Source organism: Mirounga leonina, unplaced genomic scaffold (assembly GCF_011800145.1).
Source record: "Mirounga leonina isolate KUSES-001 unplaced genomic scaffold, KU_Mleo_1.0 Mir_197, whole genome shotgun sequence".
NCBI lineage: Eukaryota > Metazoa > Chordata > Mammalia > Carnivora > Phocidae > Mirounga > Mirounga leonina.
In genome coordinates, this window is record NW_023270494.1 from 15,005,102 (window position 1) to 15,020,772 (window position 15,671).

Sequence of the window (15,671 nt, forward strand, 5' to 3'; positions counted from 1 at the left end):
GATTTGTTAGATAAGACAATTATGATTCAAATAAAGGACTTGTCACCGTGGGTTCCACTTCTGTATGTCTGTCGATCAGGCTTCTCCGGCTGTGCGCTTATATACTGGGAAGAATTTACTAGGCTTTCGGAGCTGCCCTTAATGCCATCTTTCTCTCTGAAGAGAACTGTTTTATCTTCAACGGTATCCCTTGGGGGTGGGGGGGTGGGGGGAAGTCCGACACAGAGAACTATTTAAGATACTTGTATTTCTCCATCCTGAGGCAGGAAAAGCACTACTGGAGGTAGCAGATACAACAGCAAGCTGTGGGCTAGAAAAATCAGGAGAACAAATTTCTTTCCTGACTTTTGTGCTTTATCCCACAACTGTTACTTAGACTCTAAGTTCCTTGAGATTAGGGACTTTATCTTTTTCTGTTTTGTATCCCTAGTACAATGCCTATGTAAGTGCTGAATGAACAGATGAGCGTATACATGCACAGACAGACAAAGTATGTTCTGTCCTCCGGCACTATGTATCCACCCCGGCCTTGTGAATGCTGAGAGAGGGAAGCTGATGCCGTAGAGTTCTTAGAAGTTTTGAAACTACTGAGAGAAAAACCAGGATTACAATTTGAATGGAGAATGGGGGAAGTAGCTCAGAGAAAGGTTAATGTTGGTTCCAGATAAATAGTTGGAAAATCGTAGCACTAGGAATATTAAAATCTTCATAAAACAATTATAAGAAAATTGAAAGAGTAACTGCTCTCAGTGATTTTTTTTTTAGACATTGTGAAAATCTGCAACTAATTGCTACAGCGTTCCTGTCTTCAGGAGATGGTAGGTCATATATGGAGTACACATATATATGTGTATGCTTCTTACCTAAATGATTATCCATGTATATGCTTCTTACCTAAATGATTATCCATGTACATTTCCTGAAAATCTAGCAATCTGCTAAGCTGGGAGACGACAAATGTGGTTCTCTTTTCTGAAGGCCTTGAGAGGGACAGGCCACATTTTATAACAAAAAGCAGGGACTACACTGAAATGAGAGTAGCTTCATACACAGTGTTAAGGAAAGCCTGCCGGAGATAGAAAGAAAAAAGCCTTCAACTTTTCTTAATTACCTTAAAAATGTGTGCTTTGAGGATGTGATGTCCCAGTTCAATAGTCTGCTGTCGGTTTAGTTTTCCCTCTTGGCGGGAAAACCAGAAAGCAAGTAATGTGTGACCACTCCTGCAAAGAAAAAGAGACTCATTTTAGAACTGTAATGCCCCCGTTCTGCATTGGGTGGGGGACTGTCCAGGTCCAGCCATACCTCCAGCAAAACTCTCTCTCATTCAACCAGTTTCTTAGAGTAGGGTACCTGCTGCTGGGCAAATAATGGATTTTGAAAGGTCCCTAGCTTTTACCAGTCCTTTACCCAGATCACATGTGTGAATATCACAAAATGTCATTTCTAGTTGGCTTACACCCATCCCACACACAGATGGCATTAAAAGATTCATTTTTTATTTTCTGTCTCTGTGAACTCTCCTCTTATTTTACCCATGCTTTAAATGTCAGTGCTCCTCAGGATCTCCTTTTTGGTCCTAGTCTGTCCTTGCTCCATTAGCTCATCCATCCTGAGAGCCTTCACCACCACTGTGTCTTCTTCTTGATCTAGACTTCCGAGACTTACACCAATATACATCCAACTGTTTGTTGGATTTCTCCACCTGGAGGTCCCACATACCTCAAGCTCAACAAGTCCCCAGACGGATTAACCACCTCTTCCCCAAGTGAAGTCTTCTTTGATCCCCTCCACCTTCCCCACAGCTGAGAAACAGGGAGTATTTTCTTTTTGGTACAAGCATTATAGATTGTATACCTCTCTTGTACAGTATGTAGCACACTATTTCATGCTCTCTCCTCTACTTGACTGTAGGTTTCCTGACGGCATCCATTCCCCCTTCTCCTTGAAAATGGATCCCTAATCTCTTAAGAAAGAGAAAACTCTCTTTTCCGCCTCTGCATGTTGTCTTATCAGTCCATGATACTCAGATCTGCCATGGCTCTCTCGCAATCATGGGGTCATCTGGTCTGAAGACAAAGCTAACAGAAGGGCTAAACTAAGAGAACTGGAGAAAAATAGAGCCTAAGCCCTGACTGTATGGCATCAGAAGCTGCCCGAAGTTTGGACTTGTTATATGAAGTAATACATTTATACTTTACACATTATTGTATACTTCATACATTTATAAAATACATGTATACTCCATTTCGGTTGGAATATTCTAGTTCTTCTAGCTCAAAGCATCCTAATGATATATATTCTTTTTTTCAAAAAGATTTTATTTACTTATGTGAAGGGGGGTGTGGGGAGGAGCAGAGGGGGAGGGAGAGAGAGAATCTCAAGCAGACTCCACGTTGAGTGTGGAGCCTGAAGCAGGGCTCAATCTCATGACCCCGAGATCAGACCTGAGCCAAAACCAAGAGTCTGATGCCCAACCGACTGTGCCACCCAGGTGCCCCTGATATATTCCTTTAAGTGTGAATGTATGCATGCATGTATATATGTGTGTGTGTATGTATATAACATGTGTGTGTATTTCTATTTACATTATGACAGAAATTCTGAGTTATTTGTATTCCCTGGAGTGCCTAACACAGTGTATTGCATATAAAAATCCTCAGTAACATTTTTTGGAAGCAAGAGAAAGCTGGGTATTAAAGAAAGGGTGCTAGATCACCTTTGGGATATGCCTTCTTAGCACATTTGCTCTAGCCTGTAGGAACTACAGACACTTAGGACTAAGACTACTGCCCACCAGGTTGGTGCTCAGTAGAGTTCTTTATGCCACTGGTAACAAAACTCTTCTATTCCTTTCACTTGGAGTGTCACAGAAGAAGAAGTGAAACCATTGTCTCAGTTCAAGTCTAATGAATTAGTCAAAAAGAAGGAAAAAGAAATAGCAAGTAAGTTTTCATTGATAATACTTCCCTAAAAAGAGGCCCAAATATCTACTGGATGATTTTCTCTCACTGGCTACTCTGCCAGGTTTAACCAAATTTGGAGATACCTCACACCAAAATCTGAAAAAACAAATACATTTTAAATTTATTCTTTGATTTTTTTTTTTTTCCCCAAGGTTCAGTAAAGACTCTGAAGACTAGAGGATGGAACAACTTAACCTGGAATCATTATAAAGAGATTTCACTCCAAAAAGACTTTAAAAAGGAATTCTATCATGTTCTAACCTTGAGCTTCAAGAATTTCTGAATTCTAGTGGATACTATGCCAACTTATTTCACTGGATAAAATAACCATAATGGAAAGGAAGTTATTTAATTGAAAGAAAGTCTCAGAGAAGTGTAGCTTGCATGAAATCATCAGTATCATCCGAAGGTATGAGCCCAGATCGTTTTATATTCAAAAATCTGGAAATTGCTACTGAACTTTTATTTATCCTTTGAAAGCCCAATTTAGTTGGTAGGCTATTTTAATAGAGCACATTAGAAGATGACACGCAACATTTATGAAGTGTCCTATCTCAATTTCTCAAAGTCCTATCCAGTTATTAACACTGAAATTACTGTAGCCTCCCTGGTGTAAGAATTATTACTTTAAGTGACTCATCCATAGACTCAGCTACATAATACTAGAACCCCTGAATACAGGCCTCTGACCCACTACCTACACTTCAGGCCATGCTCATCAGGGTTAAGATAAAAAACTCACATGTGACATGGAAATGAATTAGACACAGAACTGACGTTGCCCTAGTGCTTTCATTTTACTACCGTAACTAAGAAATCCTGGTAAAATGTTTGTATTTCTTTAGTACGCATTCCAGCTAGCTAGAGAGGATAGTGCTTGCGTTTACTGTTGTCGATCTGGCACGAAGGAGAAACAGCAAGCAACATGAATCAAGGCAAAGATGAAGGTGACAACTGTAGTTCATTTCCTTTTGGACACAAGCATATCACAGTATTCATGAAAGAATGGTTCTGATCAGTTCATTGGAGTTTATGGTGTTCAGGACACAAAGGAAAACAGCAATTTATATTATATGCTGGCATTTCCATCTGTCCCTTACTGTTCTAATAAGAAATGGCGCCACCAGCTAACCTACCATCTGAATGTGTTACATTACACTTGTCTGTGTTTGTTTCTGTTTTCTAATTATTTGCTCACTTCCAAACCTTACTCCTCACTCCTAGCCTCGCAATTCTGAGATTACCAGCAGCCTCTTCATTGGTTGTCTTTTAGCCTTTGAGCTTTATCTTTTTCTTTTTTCCCTCCAGCATTAGGCCTTATTGACTACCTCCCCTGGAACTCTCTTCTCTTGACATCTGTGACACCACCCGGGTACTTTTTCTCCCATTTCCTTCAGTGATGTAACTTCTCTGCTTTATTTCCCATTTCCTCTTATTTCCTAGGTCTCCTGGCTTCGGCTCTCACCGCGGTGACATCTCTAGCACAGACATATTGTTTTGCTTCTCTAATTGCCTGCTGGACCTCTCTTCCTTCAAATGATCATTCAAATCACCTGTCATAATGACACTACTTGAAGCTGAAGCTCTCCCTCAAAACCAAATCCATGTAGGATTTATTTTTTAATGTACTGTCAGTCACTCAGGCATAAAATCTAGCAGTTGTATTTCTCCTCTCTTTATACTTTCTCTCTTGGAAAACTGCAAGAGCCTCCTTCTCTCCACTCCCTGCTCCCTGGCCCATGCCAATAATCTACAGTGCAGAAACATGACAAAAAGTCTGCTCAAAATTCTTCAATGACTTTATACTTCCTCCTATACATAATCTAAACTCCTTAGCATGGTATTCAAAGGCTCGCCATAATTTGTCCCTTGTCTATTTGTCTTTACCTTTTTACCTTGTTTCCAATTTCAGAAGGAGTAAATTATTCTAGGTTTTCAAACACGCTTTCCCTCTGCTTGTAATTTTCTTCCCCTTTTAGTTGGTCAGGGCAAACTATTTCTCATTCTTGAAGTCTCAGTTCACACCGTCTCCTCTGTGAAGTCTTCCCTGGTCCCACCAGATAGACTCAGGGGCTCTTTCCCTTAGATTCTTGTCCTTGGTACACATCCCCATCACACCTACTGCAGCACACTACCTGTCTGCACGTCAGTCTTCCCACAAGACTGTATGGAGGCTAGGGGCGCCTGGGTGGCTCAGTCCGTTAAGCGGCTGCTTTCGGCTCAGGTCATGATCCTGGGGTCTTGGGATCGAGCCCCGCATCCGGCTCCCTGCTCAGCGGAGAGCCTGTTTCTCCCTCTCCATCTGCCTGTCACTCTGCCTACTTGTGCTCTCTCTCTGTCTCTCTCTCTGTCAAATAAGTAAATAAAATCTTAAAAAAAAAAAAAAAAGACTGTATGGAGGCTGGAAGCCATGTTTTTCACACATGTACTCCTAGGCAACAGGAACACATATTTGTAGAATGACTGAATTAATAATACCATAAAGTTGCACACTACCTTATGGTTTTAAAACTACTTTAACACTTTTTTAGATTCTCACAAACACCTGTACTATAGATAGGACTAAATATTACTCCTAATACTATGGTGGAAGACGGAGACTTGGCAAGACTGAAGGACAGCTCCCAGCTCACATGGCTGGGATCAAAAAGAGCTGGGATGAGAACCCAGGGTTTTCTGGAATCTAGTTCTGTTAACACATTGACGAGATTCGCAACTTGGTTTTCATTTCTGTGAGAAATGGGCATATTTACGTGAAAAAGTCAACCAATATAAAGAGCAGTGTATTCATTTGTATGGTATAAACCCCGAATTCTTAACATAATTAAAATCAGCAATTAATTTTGACATTTTTTGATTGGCATTTTGGGAGAGACTAGTTAAGAAACAGAGGGAACCCTCATCAGTGTGACATGAGTTTAAGCATGACTGAACACGACTGTGTCTTCCCTCTATAATTAAAGACAGTAGTAATCAAAGTCAACTTTGGTGTGGGTTCATGTGGTGATAAAGACCAAATGGGGGGGCAGTGGTGAAGGCAGAATTATTTTCACATAGTTTATATATAATGAGATCACCTTGTGATTCAAAGTTACATATCAAACTTCCCTGTCTGCATTCACCGTGCTGCCTCTTCATCTCTGAAACAAAATCAAAATAGACCTATGTTCAATTCCTAGTTCTGTCACTTAGAAGCTTTTTAACCTTGGAAAAGCTACTTAACCTCTCTGTAAGACAGGAATAGTGATAACGACCTCTCAGGGCTGTGGTGAGAATTAAGTGAGCTACATTAAGTGAGATGTATTTTTTATTTCTTTTATATTCTCTGTAAGAACTAGCATAGTGCTATACTTAAGGAATGAATATTAACCACATGACTTTATACATATTGGAAGATAACTGTGTGCTCAAACAGAACTTTAATCTTTAAATGCGATACCTTATCCTGTACCCCAATCCTTACCCCTCTCACACCTTGACTCCACCACCTTCACAACCAAAAGAGAAATCCACACATCAGGTAACAGATATTGGGTATGGGTGCCATTCACTGTTAGTCAATGCAGGAAAACTTGGTAGCGTAATTTCAGGCAGAGAGGGGAGAGGAAGACAGAGTTAACTGGTCCCTAAGAAATAAAGTAAAAGTTAAGCTAACAGGAGGAATATAAATTTCTCATGTAGACCAGAGGTTTTTCAAGAGGATATTAAACTTTATATTTGGATGGATTTGCTTTTAGGTATTTTAGGGGAGAACCAATCACAGATCAGAGTTGAAGAACCCTCCCCCCAGCACTGTCTCCTCTCCCCTATCCTCCTGGATGTATATGTTCTGACAAAAGGCAGAAAAGGTAGTATCCAGAATAGCAGAGGGTCGATCCTACCTCCATTCTCCTTTGCAGGCATCGGCAGCCCCTTGATACGGATTATTGGAGACAAGTGATGCTCACCCTTGGACACCGACAGATTACAAGGCAGCAAGGAGCTACTCTTACAGAATAACCCTGTTTCCCTATACCTCAAGACTTCAGAGCTATTGAGTCTTTTAGAGGGAAAAAAAAAAAAAAACCCTTTATAAAGCAAGAATCACCCTCCCTTCCCTCCGCCCATTTAACGGTTTGAAAACTGAAGAAGAGTTGTTTTACACAAAATATATAATGGCACTGTGATTGTTTTTCTAATAGATTTTCGCTTAACACCCCAGGGAGACAGCTAGACTTAAAAGTTCCTATTTGTAGTAGGGAGACATGCTAACAAATGTTTAACTTAAGTATTTCCAGCATGGATGTTTTCTCCATTGTTCTAGTTGCAGTCACTGATGTGTAGTCACAAAGATTTCATTAGCTCTTATGCTGCAAGTCGATATACAACCCGTTAGTGTTTCAGAGAAACACCACTTAGGTGCTATTCTTCTGTGCAGTGCTCAGATGTGCTAAAGTGGTATAGTTAGAGCCTGCTGCCAAGGTGCTGCTTACAGTCTAAAGCCAGCTCATCTCTTGTGTAACTCGGGCAGAAATAATGTGTGTTGCTGCTGTGGATGTCTTTATGTACAGAGGCAGATGTGGGGAATTATTCAGGGAGACCTAGTGGAATCGGAATTATGGGGCAGAGAGCTGCCTCCAGAAGATCTGTGCTCCCTTTACAGCCAACCCTTGCTGCTGGGAGGTGGCTACTCCACCGGGAACCTTGCATTCACTTACTCAAGTGGGGTCGTGGACGGAGTTCTGGCTAATGGAATATAGGCAGAAATTATATTCATCACTTCAGACCTGGCCCAGAAAAATTTTCTCCTTTGACTTCCGTGACCTTACTTTCTCTTGTTTCTTCTAATATTTCCCTTGCAAATGATTAGTTTATCATTTTCCCCGAGCATTTAAATATAACTATTCTGTTTTCACGCTTCTAAACTTCCTGCTTTATACTCTTAACTTGGGTGATCTTGTTTAGTCCTACAACTTCTGCTGTCACTTATTTGCTGATGACTTCCAAATTCATAACCCTGTGCTTTGACTTTTCTCTTTCCCTATTTTTCAGGCACATTTCTAAATATACTTGTGCACCTTCCTTGGAGGTAATTCATTAACATGTCCAAAACAGGACTCATCTTCTCCCATTAATCCTATTATTCTTCCTCCTGCCTTTGCTCATGCTAGAAGCTCTCCTCCATCAGAATGCTCTCTACATTGGTCAGTAGCTTCACTCCCCTCCAAAAATATTTGAGGTAAGTTCTACAGTCATTTTTGAGCCATCCACCCTCACTGACTAAACACACAAAAAGACCAAGTGCTTCTGAGTATCTCCAAAATGTCTCTCCTACATATACCTTGCTCTCTATTCTCACATTGTAGGTGTTGGCGTTTTTCACCTACACAATTGCTATAAACTTCATAACTAGTATCCCTACCTGCACTCTCTTCTCTTCTTCAACCCATCTTCCACACACCACTCGTCAGAACTATTTTTCACATCAGAGTTACTTGATCTTGTCTTATTCCTTACATATGGTGACAGAGTGAACAAAAGACACTGTTGAACTGTCAGGAGAGTTTCTCAAATATTTTTAGCTGCAAGCTTAAAATTAGTACCACTTATCATTCCTTTGTTTCCTTAATCCATTATTAAAAAAAATATTTACTGAGTGCTGACTGTGTGCCAGGTACTGTATTAATCATTAGGAAGCCCAAGGTGAGCATGATAGAAAAGGCTCCTGTCCTCATGAGCTCACTCACATTCTGGAGGAGAAAACGGACAATATAAACAAGTATTCACATATAACAAATTAATAATAGAATGTAACAAGATTACTTGTCTCCTCGTCCTTAAAAAGTTATAGAGACTCTCTGTTATCTACAGAATAAACTGTGAAGTCTTAAACATGGCAGTCAAGGCTTTCTTCCTAGTGACACTTCCATTCATTCTTTCTGACCACGTGTCTTATCCTCTAACCACATCTTCTCACAATTCCGCAAAGGCATTTCCTATCTTCACACCTGCTTTTGCTCCTGCCATGACCTTTTCTTGCCTGCCTACAGTGCTCTCCCACTCCAGCGCTGCTTCATGGAATCAACTCATCCTTCAAGGCGCAACTGAAATGTCACCTCTTCTGCAAAGTATTTCCTCTTTGTCTAGGTTCCTAGGGTACTCTGTACTATGGCACTATTTTTGGTTGCTTCCCTTTAGAAGGTAATGGCTTTAGTGTCAGGAGGTGTCTCACTAGTCTAAGTTTCTCTGGTGGATAGCACAGTCGTTGGTGTAGAGTAGAAGTGCAATAAATGTTTCATGAACGAATCCATGCTGAGTGGATGGGCTCAAGGAAGAGCAACACAAGGACTTGCAGATCCGCTTTCTAATTCACTAATCCACTTTGGCCTTGAATTTGCAGGCATCTCTGTTGCCACTGTGGGCTGGGAAATGAGTATAACTAGAACTCAAATACTGAGAAGAGACTGACATTCCTGATCTTTTCCACCTCTCATCTTAAGAATCCTGCCTGTGGGCGCCTGGGTGGCTCAGTTCGTTAAGCGACTGCCTTCAGCTCAGGTCATGATCCCAGAGTCCTGGGATCGAGTCCCGCATCGGGCTCCCGGCTCGTCGGGGAGCCTGCTTCTCCCTCTGACCCTATCCCCTCTCATGCTGTTTCTCTCTCTCTCTCAAATAAATAAATAAATAAATAATCTTTAAAAAAAAAAAAAGAATCCTGCCTGCAGCCATACTCTCGTGGTTGCTGCCTTACAGTCTGCTTGTTGCTATCAATTCTCAGCAAATGACACCCACAGATCTTTGCAAAAATTTCTTCCATCTTTAGTTTATCAGTCAGTAACTGCTTTGGCATGTTCTTGTCATGGTTTTCTCATGGCACCTGGATACAAAACACATTGCTAGTCAGCTTGTCCTACTGTTTCATATCCAATGTGGAAGTGAAATAAAAGAGCCTGATGAAAGTCAACCCTAAGTCGCAGACTGTAAAAGTAAAGTGTGCGTAAGATCTGCTTTTGTAGAAATGGGTGGAGCAACATTCCTTCTTTTTAAACACTGAATCTGATAGAAATTTCCTTTTTTCTCCCACTTGGCTCCACAGTTTCCTATAGCCCTTCTGTTCCGTTAATGCATCACTGGCCTGAGGAAAATGGATACTTGTCCTCTGATAATGAAGTCTTGGGGCAGTTGGCAGGGATTCATGAAGCAGAAGAGCTATGACTACATTGAATTGTGACAATTTAAAACAATAACAGCAGGCACTGAAGATTTATCACTTCTCTCTTCCTCCTCCATGCTGCTCAGCTCATTGTTTATACCTCTAGCATAGCACTCTGCCTTGATGTATAGCTAGTTATAAATGTTAGTTACACTAACCTATAAGTCCTGGTAGACAGATCTATCTAACTTATATTTGTATCCTCTGCAGTGCTTAACACAGTCGTGAAAAGATTACTTAATAACTGTTCATTGAATCTTTGCTGAAATGCATGTCTTCACTTATTCCTTACACATGGTGACAGAGTGAACAAAAGACACTGTTGAACTGTCAGGAGAGTTTCTCAAATATTTTTAGCTGCAAGCTTAAAATTAGTACCACTTATCATTCCTTTGTTTCCTTAATCCATTATTAAAAAAAATATTTACTGAGTGCTGACTGTGTGCCAGGTACTGTATTAATCATTAGGAAGCCCAAGGTGAGCATGATAGAAAAGGCTCCTGTCCTCATGAGCTCACTCACATTCTGGAGGGGAGAACGGACAATATAAACAAGTATTCACATATAACAAATTAATAATAGAGTGTGACAACTGTTAGGAAGGAAGTGTATAGGTTGCTATGCTAAAACAAGGAGGGACTTACTTATATAAGGTGACAAGTGGAAGTCTCTCTGAGGAAATGGCATTTTAAGCTGAGATCTGAAGGAGGAGTGAGAGATCTTGCCATGTGATGAGCCAGAGAAAATGAGCTCCAGACGGCGGGAATTGTTAAGTGCAAAGGCCCAGAGGTGGGAGAGAGCTTAGTAAGTTCTAGGAATTTGCAGGCAATCAGTTATGACCAGAATATCATGAATAAGAGGGAGAATGAATGAGCTCAATTTAAAAAGGTGGGCAGAAGATATCTTTGTTATGGAGGGCTTTGAAGTAGCCATTAAAGAATTTTCAAGAGGAAGTTATATGGTTGGATTTGTGCTTTAGAAAAAATGACTGGCTGCTGGTGGAGAATGGATAGAGGGGAGGCTCTCCCTAGTTAGGAGGCTAAAGCAGTTCATGTGGGAACCTAGGGTGTGGTCTGTAGAGGTGGAAATAAGTCCGTGAATACTTATGAGTAAAACTGGAACGGTAGAGCCAACTGAATATGCCGATGGCTGAATGAATACATATGAGTACATGTCACGGCTGTGGGTTCTTACGGTTGAGAGGATGGAAGCCTATTAGTGCTGATTTTACCAAATGTGGAGCTCTAGCTGCTTTTGAAAGTCTCCAGAGACAGCTGAGTAAGTTGCTGTACTCACAACAAAGAAAATGTGCTGTCATGTCCCCCTAAGCTGGTGGTAACTACTTCTGATTGCTGTGCCATTAATCATGGTTTGACAACCTAGGAAAGCCTGTGGGATTCCCATCTTTTCATTCGGCCAGTGTTGCTTCAGAGACTCATTAATAGGACAAATTAGCCTCTATTTCCTATGCTACTTTCAGTACCAAAACTTTTCCTTAATCACCTGCTCTACTTCCCATTTTAGATTTTTAGGTAAGTTGTTTTAACCAGCATTTGCTATTCAGGGCATACCCACTTAAAAAAAAAAAAAAAAAATATATATATATATATATATATATGTATATATATACACACACACATACATACATATATACACATATGTATATACATATATCTATATATTTATATATAACTATTTTTTTTAAGATTTTATTTATTTGACAGAGAGAGACACAGTGAGAGAGGGAACACAAGCAGGGGGAGTGGGAGAGGGAGAAGCAGGCTTCCCGCAGAGCAGGGAGCCCGATGCGGGGCTCGATCCCAGGACCCTGGGATCATGACCTGAGCTGAAGGCAGACACTTAACGACTGAGCTACCCAGGCGCCCATATATTTATATATAACTTTAAACATATAAAGCAATATTACTTTCTTGTAGTAAAATCAAATATAGGACAGTACAAGTACGTTTTGTGTTCTCTTTCGTTGACTCTTCTGCATGCCTTCCAAATCATAAAAGAATGCTCTCTCTCCATCTTACCATAATAACTATTTCTTTGTATATTTATTAACTTAGCAAACTTCACATGAGTTTTTATGACAGTAAGAATGACTACTAGCTTTTTCCAAACTTAATTTTGGATTTGGAAAAGGGAAAAAAAAGTGTTATTGTTGAAGGCATAAGAGTTTTAAAGATGGGAACAATATGCCTATTTGACTAATAGATGTGGGCCCCATGATTTATACGGAGAGAAAACAAATTTGTAAAGTTGAAGGACATTCATACAGTTGGCAAACTGGACGTATTCCAAGATATACATTAGATTTCATCTAATTTCTCCCTTGCTAAATTAAATCACAAAACCATGACCTTAGGTCACTAGAGTAATACTTCAGATATGAGTCCCACATTTATTCTTGATGCCAATAGGGAGTCAGAAACTGGATTAGATAATAAGGGAAAAAATTTACTGGCAAATTAGACAAATCTCTAATAATATGACATATCAATGAAATCTCTCCTTGGAAAGTACACATGCAAATTGTAACATCAGAAGACTAATTTCCCCTCAGTGATAGAAAGGAATTAGAAGTGCAGCAGATGTAGACCCGGCACAGAGATTGGAGAGTTAATATTTCCAGGCAGGTAAGATCATCTACTAAGTCAAGTGCCAGTAAAGGATGTACATTGCCTTTTTCCTTGATGTAACTCTTCCAAACCTCCTAAGGGCTGATGTGGTTCCAGACCCTTTTTTCCTTCCCATGTTCCATCACTGCTGAATTCTTTCCTAATGCTTTTGGAAAGCAGAACCTATTCCCAATTTAAGGGTTTGTTGTGGGAGCCTGCAATGGCTATCAGTAGTAACCTAGAGTTTGTGCTTCAGAGAGGGCAAGGTTAAATGTCATCCTGCCCGGAGGCTCATGTTTGGATTAAAACAGTATTAAAGAGGGCACGTTCTGCATGGAGCACTGGGTGTTATGCACAAACAATGAATCATGGAACACTTCATCTAGAACTAATGATGTAATGTATGGGGATTAACATAATAAAAAAAATCCTCATGATTATTAAAAAAGAAAATCAGATCACCTTAACTCTGCAACTCACCATTCTGTGGTTATTTCAGTCCCATGTATTCTATAAGAAGGCAGGCTGTGCAGGTCCTCTGCACAAAGTTAGTTTTCCCTTTTAGGGGGAATGACTTCTTTTTGCCTTAGGAAAATTGCTTATTCTCCTCTGACAGTCTGCTTTGTGGCATGGATTTTGGAGCATCAGGTCTCCGATGTGTGACTCATGGACTAATATGACCAAAATAACTAGGACAAATCTCAACAGACCATGTGTTATAAGATATCAACTCTAGTCACAGAGAGTCAAGTAAATACTCAACTGTCCTCAAAAGGGATTTGTGTAGCCCTTCCCCCTCCTTTTTCACCTGCCATAAAGTTTGCTTCTCTTAGTTTGAGGAAATCAGGTCAACCCAAATCAGGCTCCCAAATCGGAACTTCATTAGGTCGTAGCAGTTCAGTACTCAACAAAGTTCAAAAGCCTCATGTGTTTTATTCAAACACTTAAAAATAAGGCAACTGAGTCTTCTGATCTTTATATAAAGATCTTATATATATATATTTATATACTTAAATGTTGATCTGTGATCTGTTCCTATGGAAGGGGAGGCTAGATACCAGGAAGACAAAGATAGTGAAGAAAGGAAACAAAAAAAGGGTGGGGGTTCATGCAGGGCTAGCCTAACACTCTGCAGAAATATTAAGCTGCACAGGGCCAGCAGCCCCCAACTGTTTACTCTCTCAGCCTCAAATTTCAACTATCAAAGTCATCAATAGGTTAGATAACAAAGACTGATGACTTGTTTTCTCAAACGCCTTACTTGAAATGCACAAGTCGCTTCAGATGGGTTTTCTATCTCCCTCTTATTAGCGTAACAGCAGAGATTAGTTTATAAGATTAGGGAGTTAATCTGATATCTCAGTGCCCGGGGGAATAAAATATAAAATGGATTAATTTCAGAGTATGACAGGATATGACAATGATGAATAGTGGGAAATGGAAAGCAGGATAAAGTGGTGAGGTCTGACGTCTGTCAGGGCTTCAAGAGGCATATTTTCATCCAGAATGCAATCCAAAGTTTTAGAAGTTCTGATGTGATAAATTTTTCAGTGATGCTCTGCTCACAGTTTGATACGCCCACACACACCCATCCTGTTACCAAGCTGAGAAAAGACATCTATAACTCATCTCTTTCTGCGACAGTTATATGTTTATGCAACATTAGGTCATTCTCTCTGGGATGTCAGTTCTCTGACACCCTGGGACAACAGGCCGTCTGATATTTAAAATAAGGAAAACTCTATCTCAGCTGTAGCACTGACTTCTGGCTCTGCTATTTCCTCTTTCCAGCACCATCCTCAGATTATTGACTCTCTTCAGCTTAGCATAAGTACCTCCGTGGGTGGCCTATTTCTGATGAAGATCAACTACTTTTTGGCTTCAGTATAGAATATTCTCTTCTGTGTCTAATTCCCTAATAAGGTCAGCTAGTTCAGGGTGAACGAGTGAGTGTTGAAAGCCAAGGAAGATGGACTAGAAGACAGAGATGTTCTGCTGCCTCTGAGAGTTCTCCTTACACCGAGACAGGCCTGTCAGCACTGGCTTACATAGCATGATTTCAGAGGCACAGAGTTGGTCTCTCTGGTCTACGGAAATATGTGCGATGCTCTAGACAGAAACTGGGGAGAAACAGAAGAGCAGAGGGGAAATGTACAGGAAGCAGAGGCTGAAGGCCACAAAGACAATCGCCTGCTTTGGAAGAGTCCTGCTAATCAGACTTGCCTGAAATGGAAAGCAATTACAGCCAGTTTCTTTGAAAGGCCAGCTTGGGCTTTGCCCATAGCATTAAATTCTTAGTGAATTTCTACCTCATTGACCCAGGGGGGCCTCAAACTCTGAGATCAATACTTTAGTAACAAAGCTGGTGCCAGACAGTGCTGGATAGAAGGCTGGATTCCAACTGAAATGAAATGTAAAGAAGCTTTTTTGGTAATTCCTGGTCCTACTATTTTATTCTCTCTGCCATTAAGTGATATATGATGATCCCTCAGCAGCTCTGTGTGTTATTCAATCACCAGGGAACAGACCACACAGCATCTGAAGTTAGAAGTGTTTGCTTGTGCCAGTGTATCAGCTTGTTGCCAAAACGCTTCTGGCTAAATCATGTTGAGAAGATAAGCTTGTAAAGTCAGGATATGGCTGCAAAATGCCATATTTTCTCCTTTGGGAGCCCCTGAGGGTTTTATCTGTTGTCAGGACACTGTTAATTCAGTGGGAGCCTGGCTGCCTTGTACTTCAGCATTCAATTCTCTGAGATGTTCCAGGAAGAGAGAGAGAGATCAACTGGCAAAGTTTCTCTGGAAACTGATTTCAAAGTGTTCATGAGGCAATTCTAGATTGGTTCTTTTTATTAAATATGTGGTTTCCAACTCTATGTATTTAGCATAG

At 40.4% G+C, this 15,671-nt stretch overlaps 1 protein-coding gene across 1 annotated transcript in view; it reads right to left on the reverse strand.

Annotated features, from left to right (window-relative positions):
• Positions 1-15,671, reverse strand: part of TANC2 (tetratricopeptide repeat, ankyrin repeat and coiled-coil containing 2) — a 362,442-nt gene that overhangs the window by 47,128 nt on the left and 299,643 nt on the right. Inside the window, exon 15 of the mRNA XM_035026328.1 lies at positions 1,112-1,220. Within this exon, the coding sequence (XP_034882219.1) occupies positions 1,112-1,220 (109 nt within the window). The remainder of the gene's footprint in view (positions 1-1,111; positions 1,221-15,671) is intronic.